At 39.0% G+C, this 27,061-nt stretch overlaps 3 protein-coding genes and 1 long non-coding RNA gene across 9 annotated transcripts in view; 2 read left to right on the top strand and 2 right to left on the bottom strand.

Moving 5' to 3' along the window:
* Nucleotides 1-590: 590 nt before the first annotated feature.
* Nucleotides 591-4,136, top strand: LOC119482033. The gene is made up of 4 exons (XM_037759398.1): nt 591-806; nt 1,053-1,153; nt 2,186-2,359; nt 3,378-4,136. Exons 1-4 carry the CDS (start codon nt 716-718, stop codon nt 3,831-3,833), a joined length of 822 nt encoding a protein of 273 aa, XP_037615326.1. The 5' UTR covers nt 591-715; the 3' UTR covers nt 3,834-4,136.
* Nucleotides 4,137-9,033: 4,897 nt separating this feature from the next.
* Nucleotides 9,034-13,069, top strand: LOC119482030 (probable E3 ubiquitin-protein ligase ARI5). The gene is made up of 4 exons (XM_037759395.1): nt 9,034-9,213; nt 10,083-10,183; nt 11,219-11,392; nt 12,322-13,069. The coding sequence occupies exons 1-4, from the start codon at nt 9,123-9,125 to the stop codon at nt 12,775-12,777; spliced, it is 822 nt and encodes a 273-aa protein (XP_037615323.1). The 5' UTR covers nt 9,034-9,122; the 3' UTR covers nt 12,778-13,069.
* Nucleotides 13,070-16,577: 3,508 nt separating this feature from the next.
* LOC119482024 (ubiquitin carboxyl-terminal hydrolase 47-like) overlaps nt 16,578-27,061 on the bottom strand; it is a 27,411-nt gene continuing 16,927 nt past the window's right edge. Inside the window, exons 3-12 of one of the 6 annotated variants that reach the window (XM_037759390.1) lie at nt 26,810-26,915; nt 26,585-26,706; nt 26,235-26,305; nt 26,031-26,156; nt 18,581-18,676; nt 18,150-18,281; nt 17,915-18,043; nt 17,770-17,807; nt 17,070-17,110; nt 16,578-16,977 (exon numbers count right to left, since the gene is read on the bottom strand). In XM_037759390.1, coding sequence (XP_037615318.1) covers nt 16,808-16,977; nt 17,070-17,110; nt 17,770-17,807; nt 17,915-18,043; nt 18,150-18,281; nt 18,581-18,676; nt 26,031-26,156; nt 26,235-26,305; nt 26,585-26,706; nt 26,810-26,915 — 1,031 coding nt within the window. In that variant the 3' untranslated portion in view covers nt 16,578-16,807. Of the gene's footprint in view, nt 16,978-17,069; nt 17,111-17,769; nt 17,808-17,914; nt 18,044-18,149; nt 18,282-18,580; nt 18,677-22,146; nt 23,241-23,360; nt 23,482-23,865; nt 24,413-24,504; nt 24,546-24,911; nt 24,950-26,030; nt 26,157-26,234; nt 26,306-26,584; nt 26,707-26,809; nt 26,916-27,061 lie in introns of those variants that run through there. The other 5 variants (XM_037759384.1, XM_037759383.1, XM_037759388.1 and 2 more) reach the window with 5 other exon arrangements.
* Nucleotides 20,806-21,154, bottom strand: LOC119482042. Its single transcript, XR_005205356.1, has 3 exons — nt 21,120-21,154; nt 20,920-21,025; nt 20,806-20,816 (listed from the first exon to the last, which is right to left on the bottom strand). It is a non-coding gene; the product is annotated as an uncharacterized LOC119482042 (long non-coding RNA).

Genomic DNA, 27,061 nt, shown 5'->3' with positions numbered 1-27,061 from the left:
TTACATCCATACAGCTGTTGTTGTTATTATGTTTTCAGACATTCCTATAATTACCATATGTCCTGATACATTGGTTAATGAAACCTTTCACTGTTTTAAAGTTTGCCAAGTCATCCCCCTGTTTATTTTTTATATATTTTTATCATTTTAATGCAGTCTCTGAAACATGTAAATAATAAGAAAAATGTGTCTACCATCCATACATCATTATATACAATTGTTTTGTCTATCTCTGACTCTTTTCTTTTTCTTCATCTCTATAATGTTTATCTAAGTCTGTCTTTTGTCTTGACAATACATGAAGTCTAGGATGTCTGACTTTATACCATATATTTTCTCAATAAAGTTGTTGTCTTAATGACAACATATTAATAGTCAAAACAATATTTATTAACATTATCACAGTAGTTAATAGTAATAAAACAATAATTTCGAGATTTTTGGGGTTTATTTTCAAATGACCATGAATAAAGTCTGTCCACAGCATTAATTAGCTTAAATAAAAATATGTATATATATATTATGTGATTAAAATGGAAAGTGAATATTACAGGGGGAATTCATAGTCAGCCTGCAATCACGTGACTTCTTGTAACTGCCGAGGCTGAAACTGAAAGTTAAAAACTAAACAAAAACAAATCTTTGGTGGAGTCCGTGAAGGTGACACAGCAGCGGCTCATTACACTTTGTGCAGACGGAGAAGAGGTGAAACAAGATGACTACACAGGGTCAGCAGGAGAAAAGATACGACCCCGAAGACACGGGCCTGAAGTTTGTCAGCAGGCCGGATGATCTGGATCCACTACGTAAGCACTAAAAACGTATAGTGTCGCACTGTGCAACATGTTTCTGTGCTGTGTACATTGGTGATTAAGTCAATTAAAGAGCTTGCAATGCATTAAATTCTACTTTGTTACGTAATGACAGATGTGAGACATTATTTTGTTATTTTTTCTCTAAAGGAAGGCATATGGGATTATCCATGTTGGATGTGCATTATATGTGTCTGTGACGCTGAGTTCAATGTCCGCTCTTGTTGTTGTGCATCTCAGCCCCAGAGGAGGGAGATGAGTGTCTCCGAACAGAGATGTCCTGCGGTCATGCCGTCACCCCAGAGTCTCTCACTGGCTGGTGTCGCAGCCTGCTGGATCAGGTACTTTCCACCTTCTCATTTGCAGAACATAAAGGTGTGTCTCCTAAGAATGACTTCTCCCTCTGCATTTCACTACCAATAAGAATAAAGCCCATTTTGACAATTTATTTTAGCAGGCATCTAGTGGTGTGGTTGCAGGTTGCAACCAACGGGGTACCCCTCCGCTCACTCCTCCCTTTCCAAGACTGCGGTAACGTAAAGTGCAAAACCGTGGTAATGCCCTTAACCTCACTCAGAGGCCATCAGGGCCGGCTCTAGCCCTTTTGGTGTCCTAGGCAAAATTCAGATTTGGAGCCTGCCCCACTGCCGCTGGAGGCCAACATGATACCTATATATTGGGCTTTCTTTTCCTCCTCCTCTTTTCTCTGTTTTCTTCCTAGCCCACCTGAAGGCATGGACCTTTTCATTATGAAGAAATAAAATGTGAAAATACTAGATAGCTGCACCTCTAGACATCTGTCCGTCTAGCGACCTTATGTCCTGACCCATACTCGGGCTGTTGTGATGCGCACGGCACGGTGTGCCCCCACAACCCTGCACAGCCACAGTGTGACGCTCAAGTGCGTCCCGACATGAAAAAGCGTGAGAAAGAGTTACAGGGGTGCAGAAAATAAGGAAGGGTGCCCACCAACATTTTTCTTTTTAATTAATTCATATTTTAGAGGGCGACCAGCGCCCCCCAGAAGATGGTGCCCTAGGCAACCGCCTATATGGCCAATGCCTTAAGGTATGGTAAGGCCATCCTTACCATAATAACACTACTTTGGGAACATAACCACAGTTTCACACTGATTATACACTAATGAAAACAGTTATGAATATTATATTCCATTTCTGCTAATAGATCCCCCAAAATGTTACACACTGTTCCTTTAAGAGATGGGAACAGGACATTTCTACAGTGTCCTCAGTGTGTAAGTGGGACTTTTTGTCCAGGCTGGATGAAGTCGATTTATTATTCTGTATTACGCATTGCAGTTTTCACCACATGTTGGACTGGCAATTTAGCATAATGTGTCTTTTTAATTTCAGGGCCAGTACAAATTTAAGTGCCCTGCTTTAAAGAACGGCACCTTGGAGAAGTGTGATGCAAAGTGGTCTTATAAAGAGGTGCGAAGGCACGCACTGCTGACAGACGAAGAGATGGAGTACTTTGAAGAGAACATCGCCCGTCTGGCTGCCACAGAATACTGTGAATACAAAACAGTGAGTGTCATGGTGTTGTCTCTTCCTTCAACTGATTTAATTATTAGTTCAGCAGATTGTTTCTTCAACATCCAGCAATCATGCAGATAATAGAAAAAAAAATATAAAGGAATATTTTGGGGAAAACACTTATTCACTGTCTTTTGGAGAGTTAGATGAGAAGTTTGATACCACAGTCATATTTGTACCCTTTAGCTATAGCCAGCAGCTATGGAGGATGGAACCTGCCTAAAAAAATCAATCAATAAATAAATGACTCAATAGATCAATAAATAATAAATGCAGAACATTTTTTAAAAATAAATATAGCCATTAATTAATTGATATGTGACAAATTGATATTTCTGCATTAATTTCCTTCATTTATCTTTGTATTAATTACCTTATTTACTCCTGTTTAATTTTCCCTTTATGAATCTATTTTTATAATTTTTTTAATTAATTTGTTTATTTTTGCATTTATTTGTTTTATTTATTCATGCATTTATTTTTTATTTCTGCATTTATGTTTAATTTATTTTTATATGTATATATTTATTTCTGCACGATTTTCCCTATTCTTTTCACCCCTTATTTAGTTCCTCAAACTTATTTATTTCTGTATTATTTTCTTTTTACATTTCTTTATGCATTTCTGCCTCAAATCTGCCTACCAGCACCTTCTAAACCAGTTACTTGGTGAAGAAATAGTCTGGTACATAGAACAGCAGGAAAAAAAACTAATTTTTACTCTTCAGGAGTAAACAAACAAGATATAACATGTTAATTGCTGAGCTTTAAAGGTGCAGGTAGGTAGATTTTCTTACCACTTTTACAGAACCAGGCTAGCTGTTTCCCCCTACTTTCAGTCTTTATGCTAAGCTAAGCTAAATGGGTGCTGGCTCCAGTTATGTACTTACCAGACAGATGTGAGAGTGATATACATTTCCTCATCTGTCAACAAGAAAGCCAATAAGATTTCCCGATTTCCCAAAATGTAGACCATTTTCTTTAATGTCTCTCCCATCCTGTCCAACAGTGTCCTGGGTGTAAGACCTATCTGGAGAGAGCGGACCTGACTAACCTCAGCGTGCAGTGCATAGTCTGCACAGCAGACAAGAAGAAAGTCTACGAGTTCTGTTGGCAGTGTCTGAAGCAGTGGAAGGGTGCAGCTCGACGCTCTGACCGCTGCGACAACGACGGCTGTATCAACCACGACCTTGAGCTCCTCAAGAACTGCAAGACCACCGCCCTACCTGAGGTGAAGGGAGTTGACGCCTGTCCCTCCATCCGGGTCTGTCCCACCTGTGGTCAGAGGGCGGCGCACGACAAAACTGGCTGCAAGAACATCATCTGTCCTCGCTGTCAGGTCGAGTTCTGCTTTGTGTGTCTGAAGCTCACTCCTGAGTGCCTGACGACGAGCTCTTACTACGACGCCTGCAGTGATGGTGTGGCTCCCAGACAGACCTCCATACCTGTGTGGCGCAGAAACTAAGAGCGAATCTGAACACATTCACTCATGATGTGGCTTACTGCCTTCTTCTGCCACACTATATTATACTTTTCCTGTTGGATTTCATTCTACGCTTGTTTTTGCAACTGATGCCAAAAGTGTAGACATGTAGGCGTATCTGTTCATCTACATTGTGAGCCTTAAAATATCTGTTGTATTTTCTCATAATGTTGTATAATGCATGTTTGTAACGTTGCCACTGAAGGTTGCTTCTTTAAAATTAATCTCTGTTCATAATGAATCATTGATAACTGCATCACTTAATAAAGTTTCCCTTTACATGAGTGCAGAATGTCTATTTGATGTCTAACCCAAACAAGTGCATGTATGTGAATACATTTCCTATAGAGGAGCTGTAGCACCCCCTATAGGTCAATCCCAAAATAACAACAATGATAACAAGTCTTAAGACTGAAAAAGTGGTTTAATATCCAACAAAGTCTCACACATTTACCAAAAATTTCATATTTTATAATATTTCTTTACATTTTAAAAGTCAAACAATTGACCCTTTGATCTACATACATAATGACACATTTTAAAAGTTTCTTTAGGTCTTTCTAAGTCTGCTTTCCGATGAGCTCACAGAAAATACTTCACATCAACACTCCTTTTTAAGACACTATGGCCCAATTCCAAACCACCCCTCCACCCTCTCCCTATGATAATGGTGTCTTTTGAACACTAGAAATGATTTATTAGGCTAAATGCATTTCAGACAGAGGGTGAAAAGAGGTCCTGCAGCACAGCCGGTTTAGCAAAGTAAAGCGTTTTTTGAACATCAAAGCATCTAAACTAGGGCTGTCAAAGTTAATGATATAATAACGCGTTAACACAAATTCGTTATAACGCCACTAATTTCTTTAATGCATTTACACAATCGATCTTTCAGAGTTTGTAGTGGGCGCAGTTTTAAAGCTCGGGTGAAGATACTGGTATCATATGAAACTAAAAAACCTAAGGATCCCATTGGTATCAACCATGTCATACTAGCTTGTCGTGAAGCAGGCTAAACAACGCTCCAAACACGTGCCACATTTTGGCAAGGAAAAACTGTCATGGCCATTTTCAAAGGGGTCCCTTGACCTCTGAGCTCAAGATAAGTGAATGAAATGGGTTCTATGGGTACCCACGAGTCTCACCTTTACAGACATGCCCACTGTATGATAATCACATGCAGTTTGGGGCAAGTCATAGTCAAGTCAGCACACTGACACACTGACAGCTGTTGTTGCCTGTTGGGCTGCAGTTTGCCATGTTATGATTTGAGCATATTGTTTTATGCTAGATGCAGTACTTGTGAGGGTTTCTGGACAATATCTGTCATTGTTTTGTGTTGATAACTGATTTCCAATAATAAATATATACATGCATTTGAATAAAGCAATCATATTTGTCCACTTCCACGTTGATAAGAATATTAAAGCTACAGTAGGCAGTATATTTTTGGCATTATTGGGCAAGAATTCCATAATAACCTTTCAGCATATTGTAATTCAAGTGTTCTGAAGATAACTAGACTTCTGCACCTCCTCATGGCTCTGTTTTCAGGCTTTAGAAAATCTAGCCTGTGACAGGAGACTTTGACCAATCACAGGTCATTTCATTGAGAGAGCCTTCCTATTGGCTGTGCTCCGGTCATGTGACTGGAACTTGGCGTTCCTTCACCAGATTTCACAATGGCGGCGGCGTCACAAACTTTCTCATGCACTACTTCTACTACTTCCCGTGCACTACAAGATGATTCTGAAAACATTTGAGGCGAGATATAGGCAATAATGTGACATAATATTGATTCATATTTGATCAGCGCTGCCTAGTTTAACCGTTTGGTCGGAGTTCGCGAGTGATTGACAGCCGGCTCTCATAGACGGCAGATGGACTCACAAGGAAATTCAATATCAGGCTATAGCACAAATGGCTCTTTAAATAAATCACAAGCTACGAAAAAGCTTCTTCTCTGTCTTCTCTCTTTGCTTTACAGGAGGACATGAACGCAGCATATGCAGCTGCTTGAGGCAACAAAATTATCATAAAGGGTGAAAAAATGGCACATTTCCTATTTGTGGATCATATATACACCATATCCATAGAGCTTTTTGCATATTACAAAACCCCTAATGGCACACCACGTGTAGGGCTGCAACTAATAATTATTTTCATTGGAGATTCATTTGTCGATTATTTTATCGATTAATCGATAAGTCGGTTGGTCTAAAATGTCATGTCTTCAAAATACATATATAAATGCCATATCCATAGAGCATTTTGCATATTACAAAATCCCTAAAGGCACACGACTAGGGCTGAAACTAACGGTTATTTTCATTGTCGATTATTTTCTTGATAAATCGATTAGTTGTTTGGTCTAAAATGTCAGAAAATGTTGATCAATGTTTCCCAAAGCCCGAGATGACGTGCTCAAATGTCTTGTTTTGTCCACAACTAGAAGATATTCATTTAACTGCTATAGAGGTGTAAAGAAACCAGAAAATATTCACATTTAAGAAGCTGGAATCAGAGAATTTTGACTTTATTTTCTTAAAAAATTACTCAAACCGATTTATCTATTATCAAAATAGTTGGCGATTAATTTAATAGTTGACAACTAAATGATTAATCATTGCAACTCTGTAGTGATTTTTGATATTTGTAAAAATGTGTTTTACAGCCTATTGCTGATATAGCCAGTATTTAATTATTCAACTTAATGTGATTTAAAATTAAACTCATAAGACAGTTTAAAGAACTGGTTTCTGATTTAAAATTAAACTCATAAGACAGTTTAAAGAACTGGTTTCTGATTTAAAATTAAACTCATAAGACAGTTTAAAGAACTGGTTTTACATATGAGATCATTTATGTTTCTTATTTTGTTGCAGGGACCCATGGTGGACTTTCTGTTCCTGTATTTGATGCCCTGTTGATGTGGCTTCAGTGTAGGCTTCCTAATATCTGCACACTTAAACAAAGATGAAGTATTAGACAGAACTTTTCTTTATTTTGAAACAGCTTTTTAAAACATGGGAATATTAAAAGGGTTACTGCAATAAAACAGCCCAGACAGTAAAAGCTTTAAAATGTGTAAACAGCAGCAGGAGGAGAGGAGGTCTCCGTCAAGCGGTGAGTCCTCCAGGAACCTTCATCACCATGTGGAGGACGGACATGTGCTGGATCCCGTATTCAGACAGCAGCACGTCGTCAGCATCCAGATGCTTGTCTGTGAAGATCAGCCGCAGAGCATCCTGTCCTGTACACAAACAGAGAAAGACAGGAATTAGGCTGAATGGTAGTCACTCAAACCCAAACCAGATGTATCAGCTGTAGACTTTTCTATCAGATGTATTTTTGGGATATTGTCCTGAGATATTGTCCTGAGATGAAATGTCTAGGAAATGTCTAGGAGTCTAATAATGCAACTACAGGGTGTTGTTCAGGCTGATGTAAGAGAGGGACTGAGGATACTTTCACTTTCACTGTCTTGATACTATAAAAAAAACAACCAGAAAATTCAGTGGACTGTCAATTTATTAATTTTAGTGGAGAAATTTTACATCCGTACAGCTGTTGTTGTTATTATGTTTTCAGACATTCCTATAATTACCATATGTCCTGATACATTGGTTAATGAAACCTTTCACTGTCTTAAAGTTTGCCAAGTCATCCCCCTGTTTATTTTTTATTTATTTTTATCATTTTAATGCAGTCTCTGAAACATGTAAATAATAAGAAAAATGTGTCTACCATCCATACATCATTATATACAATTATTTTGTCTATCTCTGACTCTTTTCTTTTTCTTCATCTCTATAATGTTTATCTAAGTCTGTCTTTTGTCTTGACAATACATGAAGTCTAGGATGTCTGACTTTATACCATATATTTTCTCAATAAAGTTGTTATCTTAATGACAACATATTAATAGTCAAAACAATATTTATTAACATTATCACAGTAGTTACAGTTTTTCTCAATTGTTTACACACAAATACTGGTACTTGACACACAATGACCACAACATGTAACTCATGCACCAACCCCCTGAACCAATTCTGCTAAACTACAAGCACAATTCCTGCTTTACACTCAAATTGCAGTTCTAAAACACACTTTTTTCAAAACACTACACACAATTCTCTGCATTTGGCACAATTTTCATGAAGAAAATCTCGTTTTCACAAGGAACACACTGTCATTCAAAATTCTAAAGTCAATTGCCCTACTATGCACACTGACTCATCACATGGGCAAACACCTGTCACACAGTGTAACAATTAGCAATCAGTTGATGCTTTTCATGGCTGGATTTGACATGCTAAGCGATATTTTCCCCGCTGCTTGGCCAGGGAAAACATTGCTTGTGATGTGGATGAGGTGCTGTGGCCAGACCGAAACAGAAGAGAGGATGCAGCATAGTTTTTTTTACAGTAACTGTATACAGTAAATTCCTCTGTTGTTTTGTATGTAGACCACTGTATGTGCAACTTTGTGTTGGTTGGGATGTACACTGTGTACATTGTTTTTGTGGGGAAAATAAAATATATTTGTTACCGTGTATTTGTGTGTTCTGAGTATAAAAACAATATTCTAAAATATTTTACAACACACTTATGTATGTACTGTCTGTAGTAAGTGTAACACTGAACAAAAAAAAGGCCTAAGTCATCATGATGAATGGAGAAGAAGTGTTTTCCATTCATCATAGTGTTTTACATTGAGCACATCAGTGTTCAACTGGTTCTTATAAATGTCTATTCATATGATGGTGTGTGTGTGTCATTTGAAAACAAAATACCATTTTGAGAAGAAATAACATTGTTTTGAATGTAAAGTTTCATTTTGCAGGAGAATTGAGGGGTTTTGCCCATTGTGTGTGTGTTTTTTGATTTGTGTGTAGAGTTCTGAGAGTATGAGGCATGCTTTCAGAAAATGTGTGTAAACAATCGAGAAAAACTGTAATAGTAATAAAACAATAATTTCGAGATTTTTGGGGTTTATTTTCAAATGACAAAAGAATGACCATGAATAAAGTCTGTCCACAGCATTAATTAGCTTAAATAAAAATATATATATATATTATGTGATTAAAATGGAAAGTGAATATTACAGGGGGAATTCATAGTCAGCCTGCAATCACGTGACTTCTTGTAACTGCCGAGGCTGAAACTGAAAGTTAAAAACTAAACAAAAACAAATCTTTGGTGGAGTCCGTGAAGGTGACACAGCAGCGGCTCATTACACTTTGTGCAGACGGAGAAGAGGTGAAACAAGATGACTACACAGGGTCAGCAGGAGAAAAGATACGACCCCAAAGACACGACCCTGAAGTTTGTCAACAGGCCGGATGATCTGGATCCACTACGTAAGCACTAAAAACGTATAGTGTCGCACTGTGCAACATGTTTCTGTGCTGTGTACATTGGTGATTAAGTCAATTAAAGAGCTTGCAATGCATTAAATTCTACTTTGTTACGTAATGACAGATGTGAGACATTATTTTGTTATTTTTTCTCTAAAGGAAGGCATATGGGATTATCCATGTTGGATGTGCATTAGGGGTGTAAAGATGTGTTTTTACAACGATACGATTTCCATGGTTCCGATACGATTCAGGACGATATTTGGCTCATCTAGAGCGATACGATACGATACGATACGATACGATACGATACGATACGATACGATACGATTCAATGATTTGAAATCAATACAGTAACTTTTTTTTGCCAAAAATTCAGTCAGTGTGACTGTGAAATAAATAGCTGATACTGGACAGTGCAGGTCAGGATTCCTCAAAGTTTTTCTTGTAAGTGAATCAGGGATAAATTAATTATGGATATAAACAAGTAAACGATTAATGGCAAATACATACACCTTTCATTTGAAAATAATAAAAAGTACAACTGCAGGACCTGCTGATTCAGTTCTCAAGATACAAGGCAGTGCAATATTTAACAAAAAATATAATAAACCAACTTCTATTCAGGTTAAATGAACAGTGGTTCAACCTGCTGCTTCTGTCCTCATTTTCAGTATAAACAGTAGAGCAATAATACAAGATCAACCGCTGATAGTGATCAAACAGCTGATAGTGATCAAACAGCTGATAGTGACATTATTTTGTTATTTTTTCTCTAAAAGAAAAACATGTGGGATTATCCATGTTGGATGTGCATTATATGTGTCTGTGATGCTGAGTTCAATGTCCGCTCTTGTTGTTGTGCATCTCAGCCCCAGAGGAGGGAGATGAGTGTCTCCGAGCAGAGATGTCCTGCGGTCATGCCGTCACCCCAGAGTCTCTCACTGGCTGGTGTCGCAGCCTGCTGGATCAGGTACTTTCCACCTTCTCATTTGCAGAACATAAAGGTGTGTCTCCTAAGAATGACTTCTCCCTCTGCATTTCACTACCAATAAGAATAAAGCCCATTTTATTTTAGCAGGCATCTAGTGGTGTGGTTGCAAATTGCAACCAACGGGGTACCCCTCCGCTCACTCCTCCCTTTCCAAGACTGCAGTAACGTAAAGTGCAAAACCGTGGTAATGCCCTTAACCTCACTCAGAGGCCATCAGGGCCGGCTCTAGCCCTTTTGGTGTCCTAGGCGAAATTCAGATTTGGAGTCTGCCCCGCCGCCACTGGAGGCCAACATGATACCTATATATTGGGCTTTCTTTTCCTCCTCCTCTTTTCTCTGTTTTCTTCCTAGCCCACCTGAAGGCATGGACCTTTTCATTATGAAGAAATAAAATGTGAAAATACTAGATAGCTGCACCTCTAGACATCTTTCCGCCTAGCGACCTTATGTCCTGACCCATACTCGGGCTGTTGTGATGCGCACGGCACGGTGTGCCCCCACAACCCTGCACAGCCACAGTGTGACGCTCAAGTGTGGCCCGACATGAAAAAGCGTGAGAAAGAGTTACAGGGGTGCAGAAAATAAGGAAGGGTGCCCACCAACATTTTTCTTTTTAATTAATTCATATTTTAGAGGGCGACCAGCGCCCCCCAGAAGATGGTGCCCTAGGCAACCGCCTATATGGCCTATGCCTTAAGGTATGGTAAGGCCATCCTTACCATAATAACACTACTTTGGGAACGTAACCACAGTTTCACACTGATTATACACTAATGAAAACAGTTATGAATATTATATTCCATTTCTGCTAATAGATCCCCCAAAATGTTACACACTGTTCCTTTAAGAGATGGGAACAGGACATTTCTACAGTGTCCTCAGTGTGTAAGTGGGACTTTTTGTCCAGGCTGGATGAAGTCGATTTATTATTCTGTATTACGCATTTCCCCCAACTCCCAGATTTCACCACATGTTGGACTGGCAATTTAGCATAATGTGTCTTTTTAATTTCAGGGCCACCACAAATTTAAGTGCCCTGCTTTAAAGAACGGCACCTTGGAGAAGTGTGATGCAAAGTGGTCTTATCAAGAGGTGCGCAGGCTGGCAGTGCTGACAGCCAAAGAGATGGAGTACTTTGAAGAGAACATCGCCCGTCTGGCTGCCACAGAATACTGTGAATACAAAACAGTGAGTGTCATGGTGTTGTCTCTTCCTTCAACTGATTTAATTATTAGTTCAGCAGATTGTTTCTTCAACATCCAGCAATCATGCAGATAATAGAAAAAAAAAATGTAAAGGAATATTTTGGGGAAAACACTTATTCACTGGATGGAACCTGCCAAAATAAAAAATCCATCGATAAATAAAAGAATCAATAGATAAATAAATAATAAATGTAGGAAAAATAATATTAAAAATAAATGTAGCCATTAATTAATTGATAAAATGTGACAAATTGATATTTCTGTTTTAATTTCCTTCATTTTTTATCTTTGTATTAATTCCCTTATTTACCCCCGTTTCATTTTCCCTTTATGTATTTATTTTTTATAATTTTTAAAATGTATTTATTTATTCATGCATTTATTTATTTATTTTTGCATTTATGTTTTATATGTATATATTTATTTCTGCACGATTTTCCCTTTGCTTTTCACCCCTTATTTAGTTCCTCAAACTTATTTATTTCTGTATTATTTTCTTTTTACATTTCTTTATGCATTTCTGCCTCAAATCTGCCTACCAGCACCTTCTAAACCAGTTACGTGGTGAAGAAATAGTCTGGTACATAGAACAGCAGGAAAAAAACAGTATATTTTCATTTTTACTCTTCAGGAGTAAACAAACAAGATATAACATGTTAATTGCTGAGCTTTAAAGGTGCAGGTAGGTAGATTTTCTTACCATTTTTACAGAACCAGGCTAGCTGTTTCCCCCTACTTTCAGTCTTTATGCTAAGCTAAGCTAGATGGGTGCTGGCTCCAGTTATGTATTTACTGGACAGATGTGAGAGTGATGTACATTTCCTCATCTGTCAACAAGAAAGCCAATAAGATTTCCAGATTTCCCAAAATGTAGACCTTTTTCTTTAATGTCTCTCCCATCCTGTCCAACAGTGTCCTGGGTGTAAAACCTATCTGGAGAGAGAGGACCTGAGTAACCTCAGCGTGCAGTGCATAGTCTGCACAGCAGACAACAAGAAAGTCTACGAGTTCTGCTGGCAGTGTCTGAAGCAGTGGAAGGGTGCAGCTCCACGCTCTGACCGCTGCGACAACGACGGCTGTATCAACCACGACCTCGAGCTCCTCAAGAACTGCAAGACCACCGCCCTACCTCAGGTGGAGGGAGTTGACGCCTGTCCCTCCATCCGGGCCTGTCCCACCTGTGGTCAGAGGGTGGAGCACGACAAAACTGGCTGCAAGAACATCATCTGTCCTCGCTGTCAGGTCGAGTTCTGCTTTGTGTGTCTGAAGCTCACTCCTGAGTGCTTGAAGACGAGCTCTTACTTCATCGCCTGCAGTGATGGTGTGGCTCCCAGACAAACCTCCATACCTGTGTGGCGCAGAAACTAAGAGCGAATCTGAACACATTCACTCATGATGTGGCTTACTGCCTTCTTCTGCCACACTATATTGTACTTTTCCTCTTGGATTTCATTCTACGCTTGTTTTTGCAACTGATGCCAAAAGTGTAGACATGTAGGCGTATCTGTTCATCTACATTGTGAGCCTTAAAATATCTGTTGTATTTTCTCATAATGTTGTATAATGCATATTTGTAACGTTGCCACTGAAGGTTGCTTCCTTAGAATTAATCTCTGTTCATAATGAATTATTGATAACTGCATCACTTAATAAAGTTTCCCTTTACATGAATGCAGAATGTCTATTTGATGTCTAACACAAACAAGTGCATGTGTGTGAATACATTTCCTATAGAGGAGCTGTAGCACCCCCTATAGGTCAATCCCAAAATAACAACTGATAACAAGTCTTAAGACTGAAAAAGTGGTTTAATATCCAACAAAGTCTCACACATTTACCAAAAAATTAATATTTTATAATATTTCTTTACATTTTAAAAGTCAAACAATTGACCCTTTGATCTGCATACATAATGACACATTTTAAAAGTTTCTTTAGGTCTTTCTAAGTCTGCTATTCGATGAGCTCACATGATGTAACTCATATCAAACCCGATGCTCAGGAATTTTCAGCCTCACATGTGACGATAAACGATGTAGAAAGTGTTGCTGACAGACAGACTCTATGACTTTAACTGTATCCTTAATAACAGTTAATGGGGGAAATATCATCATGAAAAGAAAAATCTTTCTTATAAATGCAGAAAGTTGTTTTAGGTCTGTTTGTCATGTTAAATAGCTCTTTCAGTGACTGGCTGCTTCAGCCGCGTTGTGTGAAGCAGAGATACTGCAGGTCCTTCTGCTGCTGGAACACTTTACCATCAACATGGTCCGTTTGTTGTTCACACCTACAGTTAACACAGATTTGAACTAGATGGTGAATCAGAAGACAACTAAACTATACAACTTTTGATCTGTTATCTGTCTTCCCTCCGGTATGAAACTCCAGTGATGTTGACGTGTATCAGATCAGTCCGATCATCTGCAGCGTCCAATCAATAACTGATATCCAATAAGGGGGCGTGTCGGTCGGTGAGAGACTTCCGTGAAGGATGCTCTCATGTATCCTCGCTCACGGCTCCTCAGAGATCCCTTCTCGCTCCTCCGTGCAGAAATAAGAGCTTCGGGACGCTCTTCAAGATGGCGCACTAGAAAAACGTCCGGTTCAAGCGAGGATCGAGGAAATGACAAATAAGAGACTTGGGATGCACCCACAGTCTCTGCCCATCAAGCCATTTACCACCACCAGAAGCCGACTGCACTACACAAATCTAAACCAGGTCAAACAAGTTACAACGAGCCCCCAATTTGTTACAACCTGAAATGCTGGAGGTGACACAAGTTTCAGTCCACCTGACCCTTTCAAAGTACGCTGGATATACTACTGCTATATTTGATGGAATCAACCCTAATTCAACCATGTTTCTGTGAGAGTGAAAACAAACTTACATCAGCCAGAACATCTTTCACCCCTGAATGACAGTTGACTTCTTAGCAGAACTTCAGGATTGTGCTGCATTTGTTGTCCAGGGCCTCTCGTTACTTCAGGAGGAGACATCTGTCAAAAGATTAAAAAGGGAAAAAATACCTTAGTGAGAAGAAGAGAAAAGGCCATTCCTCCTCAACCACTGCAATGGCTGGAGAAAACACACTGTTAAGGTGAACATTAAGGTAAACATCTGATCCCCCACTGCCCTCACCATCTCTCTCCTATGTCCCGCTGATGGTGTTGATAATTTCCAACTGCCCTTCGGATTGCTACTGGCATCATATCCCAGTTAAGCTGAAGTCTGCATGCCACAGTCTGCCGAGCTGCGAGGATGAACACAAAGAGAGGAGTCCTGAGTGCATTTGGGAGCTTCATGGTGCAAGAAGTGCTAGAGGACACAGGAACCAGTTCCAACAGGCCTTTTTCCACAGAGGACATTTTGACATGTCACAGTAGGAAAATAACAGGTGTAAATAGTGAAATTAATGATGGCTGAATTCCATTTAGCTGCTTTGATTTCAGGTTCCTGTATTGTGCATGCTGGCTCCCTGTCACTCTCACTGGGACACTTGAATGGAACAGAGCCGTCGTTAATGTTATTAGTAACACCTGTGCTTTTCCTACTACCACAAGTCAAAATGTCTGCAGTGAGAAAGGCCTGTTGAACCGTTGCAAGTTCAACAAAACAGAGAACAACATTCTTCTTCCTCTTCTTCTTCTTCTTCTTCTTCTTCTAAACAATCCTGTGTTTATTAAGAAATGTATTACTCCTCTCTGGGTTTCCAACGCTTTTTCTCCATTTTTCCTATGACTAAAAAATGAATGCAAAAATAAATAAATTAATAAATAACACATGCAAAATAAATAAATATAATTGAAAAGTAATAAAAATGAATACATAAATAAATAAATAAATAAAAGGGAAAATTAAACAGAAGAGTAAATAAATGAGGTAATTAATACAAAGATATATAAATAATCTTCTTCTTCTTCTTCTTCTTCACCTTCTCCTTCTTTTTCTTCTCCTCTTCATCGTCCTCCTGCTTCTTCTTCTTAAAATGAACAAAATAAAAAAAATAAACAGGAGTACATATACATAGATATAAACAAATTCAATTAGAGGTCACAGGGAAAAAGATTCTATAATTTTCCAATAGTCCAATAATACTTTTTTTGTTTTGTGAATTGAAGAATTTGGCAAACAGAATAATGAAATGAATCCCATGTTCAAGAGCGCCATCATCTGGATTATCATGGTGACAGATAATATCCTTAAAGTTAAAGGAGAAGACGAAATTAGTGGCTTCAAAAAAATGACACTCGACACACTCAAAATCTGTCCAAACTTTTGGAAAATAAGTGAGAAATAGTTTTTATGTCATGTTTACAGAAGGTACAATAATTATCAACGTGAGTAAACATAGCAATAAGATAATTAGCAGGGTATATTTTATGTAAAATTTTGAAATGTTCTTCCTAAACCTTGTTTGAAATACTGCCTTAGAATGAATCTCTGTTCATAGTTTATTAACTGCATCATTTAATAAAGGTCCCTTTACATAATGATGTCCAACCCAAACAGGTGTATTTCCTGTAGAGAAGCTGTAGCACCCCCCTATATACATAAATAACACCAAACAACAATAACAGTCTGGAAAGGTGGTTTAATAATCAACACAGTCACACAAATTACATATTTGTCTAATATTTCTTGACAACATGATGGTTTTCCGAGTGTGATATTCCATGAGCTCATACAAAATGCTTGTTAACACACTTTTAAAGTTTGTAATCTGATCTTCCCTAGGGTTGCTATAAATGGTGTTATCATAATAATAAACTGGCTCAAGGATCAAGGTTCAAGGCACACCCATCTTCTGTCTCTGTTCATACACACTCCAAAGAGCAGACGCATACAGCACATAACAATACAATTTAAATTAAATTATCCAGCACTAAACTCCCTTTTTGCGGCTTCTATCTATTATGTCCTGGTTGTTTGCGATGTGGTTTTAGATGTATAAATGTTTCTACTACTACGTGTGTGAGTCCTTTTACAACGTATAAACTGCATGTCCTGTTTTATTGTTTTTGTTCTGATGTATTCTGTAACACCTTGGCCAGGGACAACATATGAAAAACAGACTTTTGGCTAATTCTGACATTTTGTATACCATGTGTATGTATTAATTTGCACTGTCCCTTCACAAATAACCTAAACTAAATCCATACATTTTTTGGGAAATGGGCTTAAAAGATGGGTCAGTGATAACACAAAAAAAGGCTTGAACTGGCAATTACTGTAGGCTATATCATCACAGAGTCTTTTAAGTGCAGGGGTGAACATAAAAAAGGGAGGAGGGGGGCTCTTCCCTACGCAGGGTTAGGTGATTCTTTTTCCATTGAAGTGCAGCTCTGGTGTGTTATTAAAGTGTGTCCCAGAAGGGAACAGATATATCCAGAGTAGATTTTAAAAAGAGAGGAGCTGTTCTTTACTTCGGTTTTTGCCCCCTTTGTCACCCATTCCACCGTCTCCTTTCCCCGGTTCAAACGATCCTCCCGGGACATCATCGGTAGCTTGCAGGTTTTTTTCAGGAGTAGACACCTCTCTGTCCTGAGTACAAGCACCTGCAGCATGCACTGGAAAGTAGGTATAAAATAAATTCAGGCATCCAATTTGAAGCGTTCACACTAAACATCAGGAAGCATAATGAACATGTTTGCCATCTTACCCGTCTTTTTCCGGTAAAAAAGAAGATAAGCGCTGCTGGATCTAGTGAGAGAAATATGCAAAAGAGAGTAAGGTCATTTTCAAATACAGCTAAATGTATGGCCTGTGTTAGGGGCTTTCTGTTATGCATGCTCATATGCATGCATATGTAGGAATGCATGCATGTGCACATGCAAAAAGGGGTACTTCTAGCATATATAAGTCGGTGTGGATACATTCCATGGATATTTGGAGATACACGTATCTGTATATTATACATGTGTTTATTGATTTTTTTCAGTGGTGGTGTAGGGTAAGTAGGAGTGTTTTGGGGATTGGGTTGGGAAATACATAAGAGAAACAAATATCAATTGTGGTTACAGCATGGTGTAATATAGTACTTGCTTATGTGGTATATTCAACAAACTGAAAATAATAAATAAATAATCAATTGAGAAATAATCGCAAACTCCGCCAACAAGTCAAGTTGCAGTTTACATCCATTTCTGTCCAAAATCATTTTATCCTGTTCGACATTTTTTCATAATTAGAATATGACTTCTTGAGTTATGGCCAAAAATGTGTTTGGTGAGGTCAGAGTGACCTTTGACCTCAGACAGTTGGACAGACGACCCGAAAACATTATCCCTCCGGCCACGGCTGTCACCAGCTCGGAGGCATAAAAATGTGTGGTGGGGATGAAAAGAAGAACTAAAACTTACTTCTCAATGGTATCCACCTGGAATGGCTGGTATTCAAGCTGTTGATGAAAAGAATAACCAAACATAATATGATGAATCTGTTTGTGTTTTTTTTGCGCTGTAATATGTAACTGTCAACAACACGAGTTAAAGTGATCAGTCTTACCAATGTGACGCTGTCATCATTGAACTTATACCATCTCTCCTCCTCCTGAGGTTTGATTGTTGCATTGTAATGTCCACTTCTAAGATCTCCAAAATGGTCCACAACTGCGTACAGTTCATACGTCTGATTCTGATCACCAGCAGAAAATATGACAGACATTATTATCAGGAATGAAAAAGAAATGTGTCATGAATAAATAGTAAAATATACTGTGTATATATATATATATATATACCTCTGGTATCTGTAGGGTGCAGGGAACATCCACAGTGCGGTTGTTTTTGACATATCTCATGTAACTGTAGTCAAACTCAAACCTCTTCAGCAGCAGCATCAAAACCTCTGGATGACGCTTTATTACACATTTCTGAATGAAAAACACAGGACCCCAATATGTATTATATGTTGTTATAACACCATTAACTTGTTTTTGAAAGGCTAAACGCCCACAAATAGGCCTATGGATTGAGGCAGAATATTTTGTTAGATAAAAACATGTTGTGAATTTTGGAAATGATTCACAGCAGCACTCCTCGGTCCCAGCCTTTGCTTGCCGCTCGGCTCACATTGCAACCCGATACCAATGCCTATCCCTGCGGGTGCTGGGCCCACAGGGTGGCGGCTCCATAAGATAGCAAATCAGAACAATTTTTTCTCATTACTCACAATAGTTGCATCAGTTTTGGCATCACACTTGTCACAGTACATCTGGTTTTCTCCGCTGAAATCTGAAGTTCTGAAATACTCCTTAATACCATCCACCTGATAAAAAGCAATGAAATTAGCTCTGACAGATGTTTTTTAGAGAGATTTTTTATATATCACAAATATTCATATTAATTGAACTGATGAGATCTCTGACCAAAATGCTCATACGCAAATGGCATATTTAAACTGGCAAAACAAAGTTTGGAAACTTGTGTTTGGTGGATTATTTCTCTGTTGTTACAATGCTAATGGTCATTGTATTTTACATCGTTGGAAAGCCTGTTTATTTACCTTCGCAATGATGTCCCACTTGTAAGGATCATGCATTTGTGGGATGAGCAGCACAGCTGATTATGTGGGTAGCGCCCAAGAAAAATTTGCCAAAATGCTCTGCCAATGGTAAACAGTGTATTCTCATAAGGCTACCAGGAAGCCTGCAATGACTGCCCTTCACCGTCAGGCCCGTTTGCGCTGGTGTCGACAACACAGACAATGGAACCTGAACATGTGGGGGAATGTCATGTTCAGTGATGAGTCCAGGTTCTGTCTGCGAAAGTTTGACGCCAGGGTCAAAGTATGGAGACGACGCGGAGAACACTATGCTGATTGTAGCACCGATGGAGTAACAGCTTTTGGTGGGGGCTGTGTCATGGTGTGGGGCGGCATCTTCCTCACTGGCAAAACAAGGCTTGTCATCATTGAAGGCCATCTCAATACATTGAGATATCAGGATGAGATTCTGCAGCCTGTGGCGATCCCATATCTCCACAATCTGGGACCTAACTTCATCCTCCAAGATGACAACGCTCGCCCCCACAGAGCCAGGGTTATCACAGACTACCTCCACAATGTGGGAGTAGAGAGAATGGAACGGCCTGCCAAGAGTCCACACCTCAACCCAATTCAACACTTGTAGGATCAGCTTGGGCGTGCTGTACGTGTTAGAGTGACCAACACAACCTCGTTGGCTGACCTGCAACGAATCCTGGTTGAGGAATGGAACGCCATCCCACAGTAACATGTGACCAGGTTGGTGACCAGCATGAGGAGGAGGTGCCAGGCTGTTGTGGCTGCGTATGGATCTTCCACCGCTACTGAGGCTCCTGACATATTGTATTAAATGAATAAAGTGTAAAATAGCCAATATGTCTTGTTTGTTCCTTGTTACTGATAGAGAGTTCAATCATCCAGTCCACCAAACAACTCAAAACAAGAGTCAACACCAACAGGAGAACACACTGTTTACCATTGACGGAGCATTTTGGCAAATTTTTCTTGGGCGCTACCCACATAATCAGCTGTGCTGCTCATCCCACAAATGCATGATCCTTACAAGTGGGACATCATTGCGAAGGTAAATAAACAGGCTTTCCAACGATGTAAAATACAATGACCATTAGCATTGTAACAACAGAGAAATAATCCACCAAACACAAGTTTCCAAACTTTGTTTTTCCAGTATAGTTTACTAAATATCTCCTGGCAACATAAAAATGCTTTGAAATTTGCAGGTCATCAGTTTCTTACCACGCTATAGTCTTCACTGTTAGAATCAACCAATGCAAAAGGAAGATACCAAAATGCCCTGCCGGCTTCGGTCTCTTCACAACATGCAGAACATTTGGTCTTGTGTGTCGACTCTCCGTGGAAGATCTGAAAGCACAAAAACAGAGACTGGTAAACAAGTATTTTTCATACAGAATCTCTTTGATATTGACGATGAATCTTTACCTGTGATGCCTCAGGACTGGTCAGACCTAAAATCTTCTCAAAGTACTCAGCAGCATCACGCTGTTCATACACTGAGGAGGGGAAGAGCAGAAATCAATGTGTATTTTTTCAACAAATTAAGCGGGGAAATTACCATATTTTATACTTCTGCTCAACCTATCCTTTATGTGGATAATAAATCTGGATTATTAAAGGGGTTATTATGAGATATTCTCTATCTGTGGGGCTTCAATGACTGTATGTTAACACTTCTAGTGCACAGGATGCAGGTCCTGATATTATTTTCAGATACTACAGTACACCATGTAACCTCAATGTAATCTGTTGTTTTGTGTGCTATCATACTGTACCATTGTCGATGCCCAGCTTCTTGGTGATTTTATAGGTGTATTCCTTATGTCCTTTTAACTCATCAAACAAGGATGCAAGATGTGGATCAATACACTCAGTGCCACAGGTGTGCCTACACAAAATTAAGACATAGTGGACATGAGACATTCAAAGGTGCAGTGCAGCCACAATACATTTTAACTGCATTATGCCTGAAGTTGGACTTTGTAACAAACCTTTTCACAGCCTCTCTGAAGTCTTCGGTCATGAACAGCACCTGCAGCACACTGTTCAGGTAGCATGTTGCTCCTTGGTTTGACAAGCCATAGTACTTACTGGCTGCTGGGAGGAGATTGTTAATTATGCAGGTAGATTTCATACTTTATATTACTGTGGATGATAAACCAGCATAACAGCATGTAGGCCTATATCTTACCTGTGGAGGACGACTTTTTGGTTTGACCATTTCTAGATCGTTTCATTTTGATTCCTTTTTGACAGTTGTATCAGTCCACTGCTGCACTGTCAGCTGCAAAGGAGTTGACAATCAGTTACTGGCAATAAATGAATTGCATCTGTTTTGGAAACGAACAGAAACGCAGAGAAATATGACCATCATCCTACCTTCAGTTGTAAGATTCCCACTTTTAAGACATTTCCGCAGACAACAAGTTCTTCCCTCTGCTTATTATCGACACACACGAACAGTAACTTGTTACCTCTATGTCCTCTACAAGGGGAAAATGTTGATAGTGAGGTGAGGTGACTAATAATCGACTAATAATAGAAATTAATAAATAATAGGAACTTCTAAAAATGTACAAAATAGCATTACGATCGCCTCCCTTTAATAATGGAAAAATAATAAAAAGTCATCATTGATGAATGATATTAAGATCCTGATTTAGATTTCATGAATCTGTAAGTTTTGTTTTGAAATCAGTTTATAGCTTTGAGTTTATATTTTTAGCATCATTAAATCAGATGCAATTGAAAAGGAAACCAAACCTGCTGTCCAGATATCACGTGGATTCCTGTAAATGTGCCACAGACTGAAAGTGAAAATCGAAACTCAGTGCTCAGTCACATAACACAGTCTTATCATCATGACTGACTCATTCAGAGCAGGGCGGAGGCTTGCTGCTCGATCAGATATGATCTTGTCATTTTACTGTTGTTATTTTACTCTACGCTGCACACACAGCATCTATTACAGGTCTGCCATCAGAACTTATGACTTTCCACAAATACAGTGCTTTTTAATCACCATCAGAGTCCTACGAATGACACTAATTACTACACTAGTTTGGTTCAAAGTGATAAACATAAAATCTAAAGCATCTATGACATTACTCAGTGAACACAGCAGCAATAGTTTACAAGTGTAGTGTGCAAAAGGCCTAATTAATTTAAGCATAATTAGTACTAAACAGTAGAATAAAAGTAAATATCTACACAAAGACTTCCTTTTGAATTTTTATTTCCTCACACAATCTGTTTTAAATCACATTAGATGTTACATTCAGTGTCATCTGTTTATATATGTCTGAACAATTTAACAAGAACATTTTCATAATAAAATGTAATAGGTTGATACATTTCTTCAACTGTCTCAAAAAAAAAAAGACAAAACATGTTCGATCATTCGGTCTGTGAATATCATGATTTCAAAACGACTAAACGTAAATGTGCCTTGACATTTTTCATATCAAGTCAATTTCCATTGCTATATTTTCTATTACAGACTGATGATATAAATCAGCACTTTAACCTAAAACAACCCTCTCTCTCATTAAACCTCTTACATTTGCTGCTCTTTACACAGAAACAATTCTGTGGCAAACAGGAAGTGATGCATTTTACATTTCCAAGATGAATGATGTTAAATAGACTAAACAAACAAAGTATGCATTTCGTCTTCATCCGACTCTGAAGTCTGGACTGCATTTCTTTTACAAAAAAAAGAAAAACAGCCAGGAGTTTTTTTCTGATTGTTTTTTTTCTTTCTGTTTTGCTTCAATTGGGTATTCTGCATTGTGCTATTCTTTTTCAATGCGTGTTTCATTTCAGCAGTCTGCTCTTGTGTGTCAGAGACTTTTCGCTTTTTTTCTGTATCTGAATGAATTGTACTGTTTGTTGCATTCTCCTCTTGTGCATTTGTAATGACTCTTTTGGTTCCACGTTTCTGTGGCTCTTGCGAAGGTGACTCACTCAGATTTAAATTGGCGAAATTCTCTGACAAAGTGTCCTGTTGTGATGTTTCCTCTCTTCTTCTAGAAGAGTCTGTTCTGTTTTGAATATGCTCATCTCCTTTATTTCCCTGCTCTTCAGCTTGTTTCTCCACACTGTCTTTATGTGTTGAATGTGTATCACAGATTTCCTGCTGTGGTCTATTCTGTCTAACACCATCTGATCTTCTCTTGTCCTGATCCTCTACACCTCGTTTTGTCTCTCTTTCTCTCATTTGTGCATCTTTATCATCTCCTCTCTTTTGTTCCTTGACTCCCTTATCCTCTCTCGGTTGCTCAGGTCTTTTATACCTGCTACTGCTTTCCTGTTCAAACCCCTCATCTTTTGGCATGTTCTGTTTACTATCGCCGACTCTCCTTTTGTCTTGAAACTCACGAGATGCCATCCCCCTTTCATTAGCTCCAGTTTTTCCTTCCTTGTCTACTTTATCATCTCTTTCCATCCTCCCCCCAGCTCCCTGTTTGTCCACATTAACAGGTTTAAGGCTATAATCTTGTCCAACTTCCTGTTTACCCACATCATGCATGTTCTGTCTAATATTGTCTGATCTTCTCTTGTCCTGATCCTCTACACCTCGTTTTGTCTCTCTTTCTCTCATTTGTGCATCTTTATCATCTCCTCTCTTTTGTTCCTTGACTCCCTTATCCTCTCTCGGTTGCTCAGGTCTTTTATACCTGCTACTGCTTTCCTGTTCAAACCCCTCATCTTTTGGCATGTTCTGTTTACTATCGCCGACTCTCCTTTTGTCTTGAAACTCACGAGATGCCATCCCCCTTTCATTAGCTCCAGTTTTTCCTTCCTTGTCTACTTTATCATCTCTTTCCATCCTCCCCCCAGCTCCCTGTTTGTCCACATTAACAGGTTTAAGGCTATAACCTTGTCCAACTTCCTGTTTACCCACATCATGCATGTTCTGTCTAATATTGTCTAATCCTTCATTGTCCTGATGCTCTGTATTCCTGCCAAGGTATTTTGTCTCTTCTCCAGTCTTTCCATCCTTGTCTGTCTTTCCATGCATCACTCTCCTCTGTGCAGTGCTGCTCTCATCTTGTTTGCTCAGATGACCGTGTATTGCAGGCCTGTTACTGACTTCCAGTTTTAAACCATGACTAACATCTGGACTAGCATCATTTTGTCTTCCACTGTCATTGTGCTGTTTTTCTGCATGAGCATCTTGACGATGACTCAAGTGATTCCTTTCCTCATTACGCCCCTGCTGATTGTATGGTATGCTCTGACTGGAATTAACTCCATTGTCCTGATCCTCTTTATTGAAGTCAGATGATAGCTCACCAACACATCCCAAGTCTGTAATTCCTGTTTTTTCATTTCTGGGGATGGAAACAGCAGTGTTATTACCCACTTGTGCTGGCCACTCAACCCTCTCTCTCTCTCTCTCATGGACATCATCGGTAGCTGGCAGGATTTCTTCAGGAGTAGACACCTCTTTGTCCTGAGTAAAAGCACCTGCAGCACGCACTGGAAAGTAGGTATAAAATAAATTCAGGTGTCCAATTTGAAGCCTCCACACTAAACATCAGGAAACATAATGAACATGTTTGCCATCTCACCTGTCTTTTTCCGGTAAAAAAGAAGATATGCGCTGCCGGATCTAGTGAAAAGAAAATGCAAAAGAGAGTAAGGTCATTTTCAAATACAGCTAAATGTATGGCCTGTGTTAGGGGCTTTCTGTTATGCATGCTCATATGCATGCATATGTAGGAATGCATGCGTGTGCACATGCAAAAAGGGGTACTTCTAGCATATATAAGTCGGTGTAGATACATTCCATAGATATTGGGAGATACACGTATCTGTATATTATATTTATTTTTATTGTTTTTTTTCAGTGGTGGTGTAGGGTAAGTAGGCGCGTTTTGGAGATTGGGTTGGGAAATACACAAGAGAAACAAATTGCAATTGTGGTTACATGGCATAAAAATGTGTGGTGGGGATGAAAAGAAGAACTAAAACTTACTTCTCAATGGTATCCACCTGGAATGGCTGGTATTTACGCTGTTTCTGAAAAGAATAACCAAACATAACATGATGAATCTGTTTGTGTTTTTTTTTGCGCTGTAATATGTAACTGTCAACAACACGAGTTAAAGTGATCAGTCTTACCAATGTGACACTGTCATCATTGAACTTATACCATCTCTCCTCCTCCTGAGGTTTGATTGTTACAGGTTTGATTGTTGCATTGTAATGTCCACCTCTAAGATCTCCAAAATGGTCCACAACCGCGTACAGTTCATACGTCTGATTCTGATCAGCAGCAGAAAAGATGACAGACATTATTATCAGGAATGAAAAAGAAATGTGTCATGAATAAATAGTAAAATATACTGTGTATATATATATATATATATATACCTCTGGTATCTGTAGGGTGCAGGGAACATCCACAGTGCGGTTGTTTTTGACATATCTCATGTAACTGTAGTCAAACTCAAACCTCTTCAGCAGCAGCATCAAAACCTCTGGATGACGCTTTATTACACATTTCTGAATGAAAAACACAGGACCCCAATATGTATTATATGTTGTTATAACACCATTAACTTGTTTTTGAAAGGCTAAATGCCCACAAATAGGCCTATGGATTGAGGCAGAATATTTTGTTAGATAAAAACATATTGTGAATTTTGGAAATGATTCACAGCAGCACGCCTAGGTCCCAGCCTTTGCTTGCCGCTCGGCTCACATTGCAACCCGATACCAATGCCTATCCCTGCGGGTGCTGGGCCCACAGGGTGGCGGCTCTATAAGATAGCAAATCAGAACAATTTTTTCTCATTACTCACAATAGTTGCATCAGTTTTGGCATCACACTTGTCACAGTACATCTGGTTTTCTCCGCTGAAATCTGAAGTTCTGAAATACTCCTTAATACCACTCACCTGATAAAAAGCAATGAAATTAGCTCTGACAGATGTTTTTTAGAGAGATTTTTTATATATCACAAATATTCATGTTAATTGAACTGATGAGATCTCTGACCAAAATGCTCATACGCAAATGGCATATTTAGTTTACTAAATATCTCCTGGCAACATAAAAATGCTTTGAAATGTGCAGGTTGTCAGTTTCTTACCACGCTATAGTCTTCACTGTTAGAATCAACCAATGCAAGAGGAAGATACCAAAATGCCCCGCCGGCTTCGGTCTCTTCACAACATGCAGAACATTTGGTCTTGTGTGTCGACTGTCCGTGGAATATCTGAAAGCACAAAAACAGAGACTGGTAAACAAGTATTTTTCATACAGAATCTCTTTGATATTGACGATGAATCTTTACCTGTGATGCCTCAGGACTGGTCAGACCTAAAATCTTCTCAAAGTACTCAGCAGCATCACGCTGTTCATACACTGAGGAGGGGAAGAGCAGAAATCAATGTGTATTTTTTCAACAAATTAAGCGGGGAAATTACCATATTTTATACTTCTGCTCAACCTATCCTTTATGTGGATAATAAATCTGGATTATTAAAGGGGTTATTATGAGATATTCTCTATCTGTGGGGCTTCAATGACTGTATGTTAACACTTCTAGTGCACAGGATGCAGGTCCTGATATTATTTTCAGATACTACAGTACTCCATGTAACCTCAATGTAATCTGTTGTTTTGTGTGCTATCATACTGTACCATTGTCGATGCCCAGCTTCTTGGTGATTTTATAGGTGTATGCCGTACATCCTTTTAAGTCATCAAACAAGGATGCAAGATGTCGATCAATACACTTAGGGCCACAGGTTTCACAGGTGTGCCTACACAAAATTATGACATAGTGGACATGAGACATTCAAAGGTGCAGTGCAGCCACAATACATTTTAACTGCATTATGCCTGAAGTTGGACTTTGTAACAAACCTTTTCACAGCCTCTCTGAAGTCTTCGGTCATGAACAGCACCTGCAGCACACTGTTCAGGTAGCATGTTGCTCCTTGGTTTGACAAGCCATAGTACTTACTGGCTGCTGGGAGGAGATTGTTAATTATGCAGGTAGATTTCATACTTTATATTACTGTGGATGATAAACCAGCATAACAGCATGTAGGCCTATATCTTACCTTTGAAGGACGACTTTTTGGTTTGACCATTTCTATATCGTTTCATTTTGAT

This window comes from Sebastes umbrosus, chromosome 22 (genome assembly GCF_015220745.1).
Source record: "Sebastes umbrosus isolate fSebUmb1 chromosome 22, fSebUmb1.pri, whole genome shotgun sequence".
Classification (NCBI taxonomy): domain Eukaryota; kingdom Metazoa; phylum Chordata; class Actinopteri; order Perciformes; family Sebastidae; genus Sebastes; species Sebastes umbrosus.
Note: the sequence above shows the minus strand (reverse complement) of the source record. Positions and strands in the feature narration are given on the sequence as shown.